Source organism: Ylistrum balloti, unplaced genomic scaffold, assembly GCF_031769215.1.
Source record: "Ylistrum balloti isolate Yb309-2 unplaced genomic scaffold, AGI_CSIRO_Ybal_v1 Utg370180, whole genome shotgun sequence".
Classification (NCBI taxonomy): domain Eukaryota; kingdom Metazoa; phylum Mollusca; class Bivalvia; order Pectinida; family Pectinidae; genus Ylistrum; species Ylistrum balloti.
Window position 1 is genome coordinate 345,851 of NW_026782166.1, and position 15,429 is coordinate 361,279.

At 33.2% G+C, this 15,429-nt stretch overlaps 1 protein-coding gene across 1 annotated transcript in view; it reads left to right on the plus strand.

Annotated features, from left to right (window-relative positions):
• Window positions 1–1,560: 1,560 nt before the first annotated feature.
• The window catches only part of LOC132551145 (sodium/hydrogen exchanger 7-like), a 37,782-nt gene continuing 23,913 nt past the window's right edge, over window positions 1,561–15,429 (plus strand). Inside the window, 16 exon segments of the mRNA XM_060215257.1 lie at window positions 1,561–1,773; window positions 3,109–3,332; window positions 3,928–4,005; window positions 4,970–5,046; window positions 5,622–5,716; window positions 6,885–6,994; window positions 7,034–7,048; window positions 8,508–8,527; window positions 9,876–9,975; window positions 10,383–10,506; window positions 10,927–11,015; window positions 12,017–12,130; window positions 12,515–12,626; window positions 13,569–13,722; window positions 14,382–14,433; window positions 15,236–15,310. Of these exon segments, the coding sequence (XP_060071240.1) occupies window positions 1,605–1,773; window positions 3,109–3,332; window positions 3,928–4,005; window positions 4,970–5,046; window positions 5,622–5,716; window positions 6,885–6,994; window positions 7,034–7,048; window positions 8,508–8,527; window positions 9,876–9,975; window positions 10,383–10,506; window positions 10,927–11,015; window positions 12,017–12,130; window positions 12,515–12,626; window positions 13,569–13,722; window positions 14,382–14,433; window positions 15,236–15,310 (1,608 nt within the window). The 5' untranslated portion in view covers window positions 1,561–1,604.

The window sequence follows — 15,429 nt, forward strand, 5'->3', positions numbered from 1 at the left end:
ATTTTCCCGTATTTCTCTTAGCACAACTCTGGACGTTTTTGGCAGAATTCTACACAATTTTGCATGGATTAACACCATAGATAGCAGTTAATGTTGATTTGGTGGATAAAGTGAACAAAAGTATCGACAAGTCAACAGAATCTTAATTCAAGCTTGATCCATTTCGATGCAACTTGGCCAAAAACTGAACGAAACGATGAAGACGTTTAATCCGACTTTTATCACATCGCTTTGAGATGCATCCAGACCGATAAAAGAAAATTCGACAGAATATCACTAATCCCGACTAGATGACATGGAACCATCCCGTTTTCCCTCCCATATAAAATACAATAATAAGACCAGGTGTTTCTGAAGGGTAAGCGTTATGCAGAAGCAGCCCTGCTTTACGACGATACCTACAATGTAAATCTTGTTCAATACAAGTAAGTAATGACAAATAAAAACGAGGTTAAAAACTGGGCCACCAGACATGCACAAAGCCCAACGTCGTGAGCGAGCTTCAAACAAAACTTGGAAAATAAGGAATACTTAAATAAGTATTTATATAAAACTAATGATAATTTTAATGATCGTAACCACTATACAACAAGTTGACTGATTATATCTTAACTAAATTAGATTATCTTAAAACTTATGGACATTATAAAAGCCGGTTTATTTGTCGAAGTACGTGTAATCTGGAGTTACAGCCCTTTAGCAAAACTTTAAGTGAACGTTTCATTTATAATAGATACTATACAATTACTGGTGATGAATTGCATATGATCAAAATCAATATAACGACAATATACTATTACCAACTTAAAATGGACATTGTCATATTTCTTTCGTCTATCAACGGTTGCAAGATGGCTATTCATAGTTGAAGAACTGATCTATGCATATTCTGATCCCCTCAGGTCTGAAATAATTATTAATGGAAAAAAGAGTGTTCGCTAGGAAAGGAAAAACATAACTTGTTTGGTTTTTAAACAATATCATTTTTTTAATATAAAAAAATAAACATAAAAAAATAAACCTTATTTATGTTAATCTCTTACCAGGGACTTATAATACTGTTATATACGTCCCTGCTTTTACTGACTGGTGGTTATTTTGTTCATATAATATTATGTACAAGTCATTATTAGTTCGCGTTTTTCTCCAAACACAAGCCGGATATGAATTTTTTTCCGCTTTCGTAACCTCAATCTAAGTACTGACATTTAGATATTCTGATAAATTATGAATTTCCTGGACTATAAAACTTCCCTAAACTTATGATCAGATCTCCACGCAACGTAAAGCAGAATGCACACAGTTTCGTATCAGATTAAATGTATTGTGATTATGAAGTTTCGGGGACAATAATGACAAGTGCAGAATTATTTCAGTCTTGTTATTTAGTAAGTAATTTGTGATTTAAGTTAATTAGTAGACTACAAAGGAATTGTGAAATAACCAATAAATTGCGAAACTAAGAGCGTATAATTTGTATGGGGAGTTTCCAACATGGCGGCCTGAGCCCAATGTCAACATGACGTGTATTCGTGTTTTGGAAATGTCGATATGCTAGTTGATCTCGTAAGATTTGTGAAGCTGTAGAAACATTAAAAACAAAGATGTCGGTTGCATTGGAGGAAGAGGAGCAGGTGCTCACCGTGCATAAGACAGATAGTGCAACTATCCTCATCCTTCTTGGAATCCTTCTACTAACGATTCTGACGATCTGGCTCTTCAAACACCGCCGGCTTCGATTCGTGCATGAATCTGGTCTGTCCATGATCTACGGTAAGTCAATCACCATGTTGACTGGTTGGATCAATGGTTGCATATTATCGATAACTATTGATGGTTCGTTTCTTGAGGACATTATTAAACTGACGTTGGTTGACAAGAGATTGAACAGCTGAAGATCGAGACAGTAGTACTAGTACCTCGTGTGAGCATATATTATATTTAGGATAAATATTCAGTAACTGAAAGGCAAGAGACGGGACTGGAAGCACAATTTTCATTCCTTTTACTCCGAATAAACCTGATATGCATTTAAAGCTAATAATTAAATTACTAATGGTTGAATATATATTATCCATAAGAGATACTTAGGTGCATATGAGAATGAGTCACGTTTCCATTTCTAAGGCTAAATGACGTTACAAATTGTTTAATCGTTTGCAAAAATAAATACAAATATGCTGAGTGAAGAAAAATTGTATTGAATAGTTGTATTGACAAAATCACAAATTATTTTCTACTATATATTTTACAACATTTTGCATTGTTAGCTTTGTTATGCTTGCCTGACACAAATTACTTTGCAGCACCCAAACTGCAGTGTTGAGAAATGGTTGCAATGTTACTATTGATCATCTGAACAGATCGATGATTGATTGATAATCAATGGGAAGGACATACATCTCATTTTTTAAAGTGATAAATTGATAATATCGTACATTAATGAAGAAGAATTTAAAAGTGTTTTGTACTTCACACTTTCTTGCTTGGAAAGTCATGAAGAATGATCTCCACCATGCATTTTGATTAGGTTTGTTCCATGCACATTGAAAAATAATGTTTATCAAGCACTTTTGTGGAGATGTTAATCAACAAGATGATTAATCACTTTGGCAAGATTGAGATTCAAGATTTTTTTCTGCTGAAGATAGGAAAACACAAATGTTACTCTTTCATTTACTGACAATCAATCATGAATGATTGTAGTCAATTAATTAGTTTATTGATGTAACCAACCTATACGAGACAAAGTTGATAAATTGGATCATCACTACCAAATAGGTCATCAGTTGAAAACAAAAAAAACAAAAAAATCTCTTTAAAAAACACTATATTATATCGAAAAACATTAGATTGTTACTATAGTGACATGACTGTAACTATTAAGCCCAAAAATATTTCATATAGTAACAATTTCAATATTTTTCAATGTAATATAGCATTTTTAAATAAATTTTAAATAAATAAGTCATTTTTTAAAGTTCTTGTCACTTAGGGCCTTTCAGCTTCCCTATAAATGATTTTTCTTTCTTCCAGGATGCAGAATTTAAGAGAAGTTGATTCATTTAAGATTACATGTGAATGATTCTTTTCCTGCTTGCGTTGCAGGTATGATTGTGGGTATGGTCATCCGCTATGGGAGTTCAGCCAGCACGGAGACACCAGAAGTGATGCTTAGTGGAAATGATACATTCTACGCATTTCAGCCACCATCATCTCTAATCCTCAATTTGAAATCTGAAGAAAATGATACAAACAAAGCTCATTCTCTTAAGTACAATCTCTGGGGAATGGTCAACGAGAATGCGGAAATGGCTCCCATTGTTCGTGCGGTAAATATACTTATTATGATCAGATTTTACTGTTACAAGTAGCAATATTAATTGAGAATCACACCCAGTTTACTGTATACAACGAAAAAAACTGTCCGGGGTTTTTGTGCTCTTGTATTATTTTAAAAGAATATTTTTATAAAATCAGAATTACACAATTTTGCCAAGCTGTTTGAAATTTGCCCTAAACATGTACTTTTAAAATTAACTTGGCTTCTTCAGGAGTCCTACCTTCTGTAGCTTTTTCAGAAGAAGCTAAAGAAGGAATAAAGGCTTTTTGATTTTTGTTATTTAATCCTATTTATTTCTTCACACAGGAATTAGTTTTTATTCTATGCATATATCTACATATTTATATAATTTTCTTGAAGCTGTTAAACAGACACAAATTCACTCGCAGTTTGCTAATTTAACTTTTTTTATGGTATGAATATCTTACTTGATTTATACTGAGATTGTTCTTGAAAAGTTTATTGTTCTTTTAATTCAAACAATTACTTCTTAAAATGCATGACAGTTATAAATCAGCAACAGGGAAAGGATTTCAAAATTTAATTCCTTGATTGATTCTTTATCACTGATTCTTATTTTGTAGGTAACTTTTGACCCAGAATTCTTTTTCAACATCATGCTGCCTTTCATTATATTTGAGGCCGGTTACAGTATGAAACGGGTAAGTATTGACAAGATATTAGTTATAGATTTGTTTGTTATAAAGTTATTTTGAAGGCAGTGCTCACAGATGATGAAGCCATGTGAAAGTTCTTTACCAATAAAATATAATTATTACAATCTAACCGAGAAACTGTTTCATTGCCAAGTGCAAATAATATTAAAAACACTAGATATTCTGTGGAAACTCATTGGGGGTGTGGTTGAAAAATCTTCATTGTTGATGTTCTTACACAAACTACACATCTCAATGGTGTGAAGGTTTTTTTTTACAATTTGTGTTTTTATTTTCTTGCTAAGTAAAAACATATATCAGATTTTAAGAATTAAGTTTAAAAATAATCTCGCCATGGTTTCTTTTAAAAATTAGAAAAAAAAATCAATGATTTTGAATTGTATGTTTGGTTGGTTCATAAAGTATCATTACAGTGCATGTATTTGTTTTGAGCTGAAGCCTGAGTGATGAATTAGCTTTTTGGTGTAATGTGTCATTTCTCTGTGAAATGTCCCAGAACTAGCATTAAATCAAAAAGTCAATAGTATTATCTATCATTAAAGAATGATATTTTCATCGAATAAGTTTTCAGGCTTTCGCTCTTTTATATCCTGCTGTTGAAGAGTCCTGAAAATATTGATCGAAACTTAGTAATGCTAAATTTTTTTATTAACATTTTTTAAAAAATCATGAAAAGTATTTTATGATGTTCCTGCTTTCATGCAGAACAGAAAATCAATTTCTGTTACATGCATTCTGGTACTACTGGATGCTGAAGGCATTGATAAAAATGTTTAAATTGATTTTGATGTTGTCTCCACTTAGCTGGCAATAAGCCCATGTCTGGTAATAAGCCCATCCATAACAAAAATGCTAAAAAATGCTGTTTTATTGTCCTCCAAGAATCCCCCTCTCCCTCCTTTGGAATTCCTTTACTTCTCAGACAACATGCTAAATTTCTTTATTTCAGAGACATTTTTTCCGAAATTTTGGAGCCATAATGACATATGCTTTCATTGGAACAACTATATCTTGTTGTGTGGTAGGGTAAGTATTATGTTCACTACAGTATAGTCTATAAGGTGTGATGGTAAGGGTAGGGGGTTTTGTGTGGTAGGTATAGAGTAAGTGAAGGTATAAATAGATACAGACACTATGATAATGACACCATGGTAAGGGTGGGGGTGTTGTGTGGTAGGTATAGGGTAAGTAAAGGTATATATAGATATATACTGTATAGTGTTGGTGTAAAGATGCCATGGTGAGGGTGGGGATGTTGTGTGGTAGGTATAGGGTAAGTAAAGGTGTATATATAGATACATACACTATAATAAAGACACCATGGTGAGGGTGGGGATGTTGTGTGGTAGGTATAGGGTAAGTAAAGGTGTATATATAGATACATACACTATAATAAAGACACCATGGTGAGGGTGGGGTGTTGTTTGGTAGGTGTAGAGTAAGTAAAGGTATATATAAATACATCTCTATAGTGTTATTGTGAAAGTGCTACGGTAAGATGATATACACATGTCCACTTGTTTTTGTTTTGGTCAAGCCTTTGATGTGCCATACTCTTGCACCTTTATTGATTTCTACAAATTGATATGATTTACTTACAGAGGGATAATGTATGGACTCACGAGGTTGATGGATATCACTTTTAGTTTAAATGATTGTTTTTTCTTTGGAGCAATAATCTCGGCTACAGATCCAGGTATGTAAACTAATTTCAGGTTTGAAATATTTAATAAAGTATATAGAGAATATCTCTGTCCCTAAATGTACACACCAGACAAGAAACCTGTCTTCCAAGTGTTACGTTTTCTGTACATGTCTGGTACATTCTGTGTGTAGAAACCATTACATGGTAACTTTATAATTAAGATGATGTCGTATCCATTTGTCATTCAGACATAGAACCCAAAATGGAAGGAATAGAATGAATTTGAAATGTGAATAATTGAAAAAGTTGTTATGAAATTTGAGAAAACTTTGTACAATAAAAAAAGTATTACACATATCTGTTTGAGATTGATTGATATCGGTCTTTGGCCCCAGTTGAGAGCTTGTTGAATCAGTAGCACATTCTACTACACCTGTACAACATATCCTGTAAATCTTCATCATTGATGTTTTTAATATAGTTGATCAGACATTGTGCCAAACACTAAGGTCGGACTCTGAGATAAGCTGATGATATTATCTTTTCATGGACTGATAATCTTTGTGTCAATATCTTGATGAAAATTGATTTCACTTGCATATAAAACTTTTCTGCTGTATTATAGTAGATATTTTGTGTATGTCTTGTTTTTGTCACAGAGAGAGTGCTGGCCATATTTAGATAATATATATTATTTGTTTGTCCTATTTTTGCCACAGTGATGGTGCTGGGCATATTTAGATAATATATATTATTTGTTTGTCCTATTTTTGCCACAGTGACGGTGCTGGGCATATTTAGATAATATATATTATTTGTTTGTCCTATTTTTGCCACAGTGACGGTGCTGGGCATATTTAGATAATATATATTATTTGTTTGTCCTATTTTTGCCACAGTGACGGTGCTGGGCATATTTAGATAATATATATTATTTGTTTGTCCTATTTTTGCCACAGTGATGGTGCTGGGCATATTTAGATAATATATATTATTTGTTTGTCCTATTTTTGCCACAGTGACGGTGCTGGGCATATTTAGATAATACGTATATGTATATATTTTTTGTTTGTTTTATTTTTGCAACAGAGAGAGTGCAGGCTATATTCAGATAATACATATTATTTGTTTGTCCTATTTTTGCCACAGTGACAGCGCTGGGCATATGTAGCTAATACATATATGTAGATATATTTTGTTTGTCTTATTTTCACCACAGTGACAGTGCTGGCTATATTTAGTGATCTGAAGGTAGATGTGGATTTGTTTGCCTTTGTGTTTGGAGAGAGTGTTCTCAATGACGCTGTAGCTATTGTATTGTCTGAGTAAGTAAACATTTGTCTACATTGTTTAAAGATTAAATTTTAGCTTAAGAAGTATCAGGTCCGATTTTCAGCATTTATTCATTTCTTAAAATATCTTAACTATTGATTTCAAAGCTGTCTGTCAATCATTTTCTATGATGTTTGCCAAGAAGCTGACACAGGGCTCTCACAACCCATTTTGGGATTGGGGCCCTTAGAATTGGGAAAAATAGTGGCATTTTCCTTAGAATTGGGAAAACTTGGGGTCTAAATTGGGAAAAAAAGATACTAATTTGCAATGGGAATTTGGCCCGAAATCTGGCAGATCAAGAGCCCTGTGACAGAAACTACAGATACGTAATATTTTATGTCAATTTTAAGTCTAAATGTCTATCCTGCCTTACTTTACAGTCAGACTTGCTTCAAAATTTACCTGTATATTGCAAATACCTCTCTTTAAAGACTACCTGTAAATAACAAATACCTGTCTATAGAGGTCAATAGTTTCGGCACCATTGTAAAAGAATTATTAGTAGCTGAACCTCCTTATAGAGGCCAATTGCTAAATAAGACATCTTTTTTCTGTTCCATTATAGACATGCATGACTAAATTGTCCTCACAATCCTTTGCGGCTTGTTCAAATGTCTATAAACATCACATTTCATGGATTTTAATCAATCATGTTGGTGAAAATCATTTGAGAAAAAGCAGGAACACATTACTGCCTGTCATATTCACAAAATCATACATTATGAGATACTGAATGTATCTTTTGTAGAAAAATATTGTACATTGAAATTAAAATGCATATAAGATTGTATGCTTAACTTTTATAAAAAAATATCAATAATGACTGATACATTCGCTATTTTCAAAGGTTTCAGTTTTTTCACTATTTTCAAGATTTTTGTTTTAACATTATTTTTGAGGGTGGTATAGAAATTTAAAAGTCAGATAATTTGAAAATGATTAAAATACAGACAACAATAACCAATGTCATGATTTCCATTAAAATACTCTCTTTTAACTTTCATCTTTTCACAAAAGAGTGGAAAACAAATTACAACATTATAATTTGCTGAATGGAAATGGAATTACTAAAATCATGCTACATTTCTTGATCTAGATCTCTGCAATACTTGAACTTTGGGTAATATGACTACATACATGTCTGTCAACTAGTGTTAAAATAACAGCTAAATCTGTTGAAGTATACAGGATAATACTGCTGTGTCACACTTCGTTTTGCTGTGTTATATCACATCATTTTTTTGTTCAGTGTTTTACCATCAACCAGATTTACTGTCTTCAATCACATAACAATTGTATGTGTCAATGCCATGCTTAAACAGTGTTTCATTTTGCAGAATAAAAATCTATCAGTATGAATTCCCCTGTTTCTACAACATTTTGTTTATTACTATTTCAATATTGAGTTTGTAAATCTGAGTTAAGGAACATATGAATGCCTTAAATCTGACAGATTATGGCAAGTGGATGGTGATGAGAACAGTGAATTCATCTTTCATCGTGACAGCCGGAGGGCGTGAATACCCAATCATAACAGAGACAGTGTTATTATCATCTGTCCAAAGCACAAATGTTTTCTCTACCACTCCTGTTTTCTCAAAAACGTTGACTCCCTCTAGCTCTGAGCCATCAAGAATGATTGACGAAAGTTCATGTTTCATAGTTTTTGTTTAACTCAAGTTGCTGCCATCCTGTAGTAAACATTTTTTTTTATATTTTGTCAATTTCATATTGAATTGCAGTTTGTGTTTTGTTTACTAAAATTAACATTAAACAATATTTTTCCTTAGGATTGGGGACTGTTTTTCTTTTGATATAAAATAGCAATGTTCAGTATCATGCTTTTAAAAGTACAATTGATATTTAATTCAAATTCCTTTTGATTATACATTACAGTTATGGATTTTTTTTAAAAAAGTTAAATCTTATTAAAACAATAAAAGGAAGATAGTAATAAAGGAAGAATATTAAAAAAAAATGAAAAATCATTTTTCCTGGAAGGGCAAGTGATGTAAAATTGGATTATAAGATACAAAAATGACAACAAAATTACGGTTGTATACTAACTGTGACTCTCATAACTGTTGATTTAAAATCTATTGTCAAAGGCATAATTGCCAAATATATTCAGCTTCTAGTCTTTATTTGTGCACATAATCAGTAAGTTTTGTATAAATTAATAACAAACCATGTATTGAGTCACAAAACTTTGAAAACTATACTAATTTCAGCCATAATATTAATGGCTGGATGTGGGAAGCAAAGCTTTGGAAGGTTGATTATCAAAGTTTTACAGACCATAACTTTAACTGTTTGGAAGAATTAAACACCAATTCTTATTCTTGGTCCCCAAATATCAATGGATCAGACGTAATGTGTTGGCCCCTGGGCTTTTTGAAGGATGTACACAGTAAATATAGCTTTCCTTTTTCCCAGTAAAATAAAAAAAAGAATGGATGTATGGAGGATGGGGACGGATGGTTACACTTAACAATCACACATATCAGTTCAGATAAAGTTGGACACTAATGTGGCTTCTTAAGGGAAACGACCTCACAGGTCTTTCCCGGGGTACTTTGGTTCCCTCACAAAGAAAGGCCCATCAGGCACTTCCATCAAGGCCAAAAATTGTGATAAATATAAATTGGAACAATTTATTTGCAATTGTTAAAAACTGGTTTTTTTTCTCTTCAAATTTTGCAATGACTATTTAAATATAGTCAGAATGTTAGAAGATTTAGCATTGTTTTTTGATAGATGTTGATCTTTCTTGTCAGGAAGATCATTGTCACAGACTTCTGTTGTAGTTTCAGGGACTATATTGTGTTTCTATATTCCACAGATCGGTGGAGACTTATGGTCAGTACGCTAGCACTGGTTTTAGTGCCAATGCTTTTTTCAAATCTCTCGGAAGCTTCGTTGGGATATTTGCCGGAGCGTTTGCCATTGGTGCTTTTATTGGCTGTCTGACAGCTGTCATATCCTTTAATCTTGTGTAACGGTTCTGATGTCTGAAAGTAATACAGTAATATACTACTAAAGTGAAAGTAGACCATCCATTCTATTGGCGATGATGTGGTACATTAACTGTAGACTGTTACTTAATTACTGGTCCTGATTTTAAAAAACTGACAGAGAAAGAAACTATATCACCAGCTTACACATTGCTGTAAAGGGCCTCTGTTTATTACGGTTTAATTTTGTATCTCCAGCTTACACATCACTGTAAAAGGCCTCTATTTATTACATTGTAATTATGTATCACCAGTTTACACATCAATCTAAAGGATCTTATGCTATTTATGATGCTTTGAGTGATAAGTCTTGTTAACTAAGTTATAACGGTATTAGTGTGAAAGAATTTTGATCTGATTCAAATTAGATACTTAACTCCAATCACATTACTAAATTCACGAAGATCCGGGACTTTCCCCTGCTGGAGACGGCCTTGTTCTTTCTCATGTCATATAGTACATTCCAGGCTGCTGAGGCTGCAGGACTCACAGGTAAACTGTTCTGTTTTATACAGGTAATAAACAAAGCATCAAGTGTAGGTCACTCAATGCCTAAATCAAACCTTTCATTGTTACTATAGCAGTGCCATTCTATAGGATCACACAAGCCATTTATACTGTTATACTGTTACTATTTTAGGAATTGTCGCAGCGCCATTCTATAGGATCACACAAGCCATTTATACTGTTATACTGTTACTATTTTAGGAGTTGTAGCAGTGCTCTTCTGTAGGATCACACAAGCCATTTATGCCTTTATACTGTTACTATTTTAGGAATTGTAGCAGTGCCATTCTATAGGATTACACAAGCCATTTATGCCTTTATACTGTTACTATTTTAGGAATTGTAGCAGTGCTGTACTGTAGGATCACACAAGCCATTTATACCAATATACTGTTTCTATTTTAGGAATTGTAGCAGTGCTGTTCTGTGGGATCACACAGGCACATTATACCTTTAACAACTTATCAGTTGAATCAAAACAGAGGACAAAACAGGTAAGTTTAATTATCAAACACAAATATATACAATGTATTCTTACATAAACTTTGATATACTTTTGTATGTTATTTATTTGATTAATAAATTGACGTAAGTTATCAACATTTAAGGTTTTGGTAGAGTAACTATTGATCCTTCCCATAAACTTTGTCCAAAATCAAGTAAGGATTATGAAACTTGGTGTATACATTGATCATACAAAGACAAATTGAATGTACAGTGTACCAAGTTCAGGTCTCTCGACCCCTCAATTACAGAGTTACTGCCCTTTGTTAAAGTATTGTGTTTGGAGCATAACTTTTCAGGGCCTGCAACCCCTAGATTACAGAATTATTACACTTTGTTAAAATTTTGTGCCCAATAAAGTTGTTTTTGGGGAGCAGTCATCAGTTTTACTGATACCCTTGTTACTGATATGCTTCAAGATCAACACATACATTGTATATTATTCATGTAATATAAAACCAGTTTTTTGTTACAGCATTTTATTTTGCTACTGTCTGATTTTTGCTATTTACTATTGTATTGGGAATATTATACTGGTAAACTTTGATTAAGGAAGAAATACTTTTAATTAAATATATTTTTAGCACCAGCTCTTCAACTGCGAATCAAATATGATTTCACTAAAATTTGATTTCTGATTTGGACATTAAATCGCAAAATTTGCCCAAGTTGAAATAATTGCATTATAAACTATTTATGTTTCAATGTTATCTTACTCTGGAATGACAATAGGGCTAATTATCCCATAACAGTGACTTCAGAGAGGATAATGTGTTCAGTTCGTACATACATACATACCTATGGTCACTTTTTGTCATCACTCTAGCAGTTTCACTTCTCAACAGAATATAATCAAACTTTGCATAATACCTTGAATGAGTTTGTGCCTCTACGTGCCAGGTTCAACATTAAGGTCACTGTTACTATTTATAGAAAATCTTCAACACAGCCTTGTTTTTAACATGTTAACATACTGTTTTTTCTGTTTTAGTTATTTGAGCTGACAAACTTCCTGGCAGAAAATTTTGTCTTTCTCTATGTGGGTGTGTCTATATTCACATTCCATGCACAGAAGTGGCATGCTGGCTTCATCCTCTCTACCTTCGTATCCTTATCTGTTTCACCTTGTGTGTTGGTAAACAACATATTGTCAATAATCAACAAAGTGACAAAAAAATTCAACACAGTGACATCATTTCAGAAAAAGAATAAGGATCACAAAGTTTTTTTTTCCTTTGGTTCAAGTTTTTTAAATGGTTTTATTTTTGCACTTTTTTATTTTCATCCTGAAAAGTGAAAGAAAAGTGAAAGATATAACTTTTAAAGAACAAATAAATATCAGTCATGGTGAGTGCAAAAATCCCTGTAGGATCCCTTGTTCAGAATTAATCAATATTTAACTTGCTGTCTATAGAACATATTCAGGAGAGAGAGAGAAAAAACTATGGAGTGTAATGTTGTATCTATATTTGACCTTAACTCCATTCAGCTTGCCATTATAACAGCAAGGTTTTGCAATATCTATCCATTGTCTTTGTTGCTCAATCTTGGTCGACGGAAAAAAATCAAAAGTTCCTTCATGAACATGATGATGTTTTCTGGTAAGTATTAAACATTGTGGTTAGTGTTGTATGTATGGTTAAAAAAATTAGTGTATTTGAGTGATTACACTGGAGGGGATGTATATTGGAGTAATTATACCGGAGGTTTGTGTATGGGGGTAATTACACTGGAGGTTTGTGTATGGGGGTAATTACACTGGAGGTTTGTGTATGGGGGTAATTACACTGGAGGTTTGTGTATGGGGGTAATTACACTGGAGGTTTGTGTATGGGGGTAATTACACTGGAGGTTTGTGTATGGGGGTAATTACATTGGAGGTTTGTGTATGGGGGTAATTACACTGGAGGGGTTGTGTATTCAACTGACTTCACTGGAAGTGTTGTGTATTGAGCAATTACACTTTAAGGTTTGTGTATTAGAACATTTACACTAGAGGAGTTTTGTATATGAGTGATTACACTTGAGGGATTGTGAATTGAGTTACATTTAAGGGGTTGTGCATTTGAGTAACTTCACTGAAGGTTTTGTTTAAGTAATTACACTGGGGGGTGCATAGTGGAGGAATTACATCTGAGGTTTGTGTAGTGAAATTATTACACCTGAGGAGTGGTTTATTTGAGTTATTACACTCGAGGAGTTGTGTATTGGAGTAATTACACTGGAGGAGTTGTGTACTGGAGTAATTACACTGGAGGATTTGTGTACTGGAGTAATCACAGTGGTGGTTTGTGTAGTAATTAAACTAGAGAGTTATGTATTGAAGCAATAGATGGGTTGTTATTTTTAACTTTTACTGTACTTACTGGACAATAAATACCTGATTGTAATATAATTACACCTTCCTACATCTATAGCTGTTTCAATAGTAATAACAATAAATGTTATTCAATTTAATGCCAACCAGCCCTCCTTGATTAGTCAGGGATAATTGTTAAAATACTTCAGATGTGGTAAATTTATGAAAACAACAATTTATCCAGGTCTCCGAGGGGCCATTGCTTTTGCCCTCTCCATCCGGAACACATCCTCAGAAGCTAGACGACTGATGGTGTCCTCAACAATGATGGTTGTCCTGGTGACCGTCGTCATCTGTGGTGGATTTACCACACCTATGTTACAGTGGCTGCAGATCAGGTAAGGCCAAACCAAAAACTGGTTTTGGTGACCGTTCTTGTCTGCAGAGAATTCACCACAGCTATTTTACAATGGCTGCAGGAAATGGGAAACCAAAACCTGTGGTTCTGGCGACCACATGATTTTCAGCGCCATAGCAACCAGTTCCTACAAGGAAACACCTGCTCTGTGACCAAATGACTGATAAACCCAGCAAAACAAATTGATACTATAAAAGTTTATCATTTTTGCTTGGTTCTAATTTCTGCGGTTTTTGCAGTCGTATTTCAACCCTACAATAAAGATCTAATGAAAATTTATTTCATTGTAGCTCCCTCTACATACTAATTCTGGGAGTCATCCAAGAAAGGGATTGACATTACAAATTTACCAATTTAGCTAAAATTGAAAATATAACTTACAAAATGTTTTTTTCACTTCCCCTTTGAGATAGGAATTCACAAGAACCATACGTGAAATATGTAACAGTGTGAGGCAGTTATAGCAAAATTTTCAAATTTACTCACACTGCAAGAATTTAATCCAGTGAAAAAACAACTTGTACTATAAGCAAAACCTTGGACTAGACATTTCAAAATCAGGTTGTTGCTTCCTGAAATATATCTTTGGCTGAAATGATACATTTGGTAAATTTAACAATGACAAAATTTAATTTGTAGGGTTGGTGTTGAAGATGACCAAGAGGCTACAGATGGTTCCAGTATTAGAACAGTAAGTTATTGATAGGAAATTTGATCATTGTTTTAACATTACGAAAAGTCAGTCAATATTTTAACAAAAGATCATTCAGTCTTCATTGAAATAAATCATTATCTATTACAGTAAGCTATCACCTTACCAATACATAACCGTATATTTACATCAACTGTATTTCTTCTCAGCTTCAGGACAGTAGAGATGACTAACTTTGAATCTAAATAAAAGCTGTGTGTACATTGTACAGTTATCAGGGTTTTAACTCAAAGTAATGATCTGTTACAACCAAGAAATAAATTTCTTAAAGTTAATTAAATTTGATATTGGTATATTCTTTACTTGAATGAAGAACGGATCAGTTGATCTTCTTGAATCAAGAATTGTAATATAAATTTTAACTGATTACACTTAACTGAAAATTGATAACTTTATAATTCATGTTACTGAAAACATATTGATTTAAACTTACAAGGGCTGACATATTAACTGGATACTTGAATTGAGAATTGACAGTGGTTCGATTCTCAATAACGGCAATAATATATGAGATTAAAGAGTTAGAACAAAAATAATAATTGTTAACCAAACTTTCAATGTAACCGTTCTTGAAATTTCTAGCAACATTCACTAGTGTTGTGTAACAAAAAGATTTTATAACGTCATGTCATTTTATATATGTATGGTAGATTTGGTGAAATCTTTATAGCAGCAATCTTTGTGACGAAATGTGTTTGATAGGATTTTCTTAGAAAAAACATTTAAACAACATTCAGTGTGTAAGTGTGTGATTGAACTGATAAACATTCATCTATGCTAGGCTTCTTCGCGACAGCGTCAATACAGCTCCATGGAAAGTCCGGTGGCGGAGACGCCCACTTTTTCCAACGATCTGGTGCGTCGAGGTGTTGTGGTTTCTGCATGGGTGGTTTATATACATGTATACAGGGCTGCCAGTACAGAAATAAAATGACAGTGAAAGTAGGGTCAAAAGATTAAAATTGGCGTGGAAAC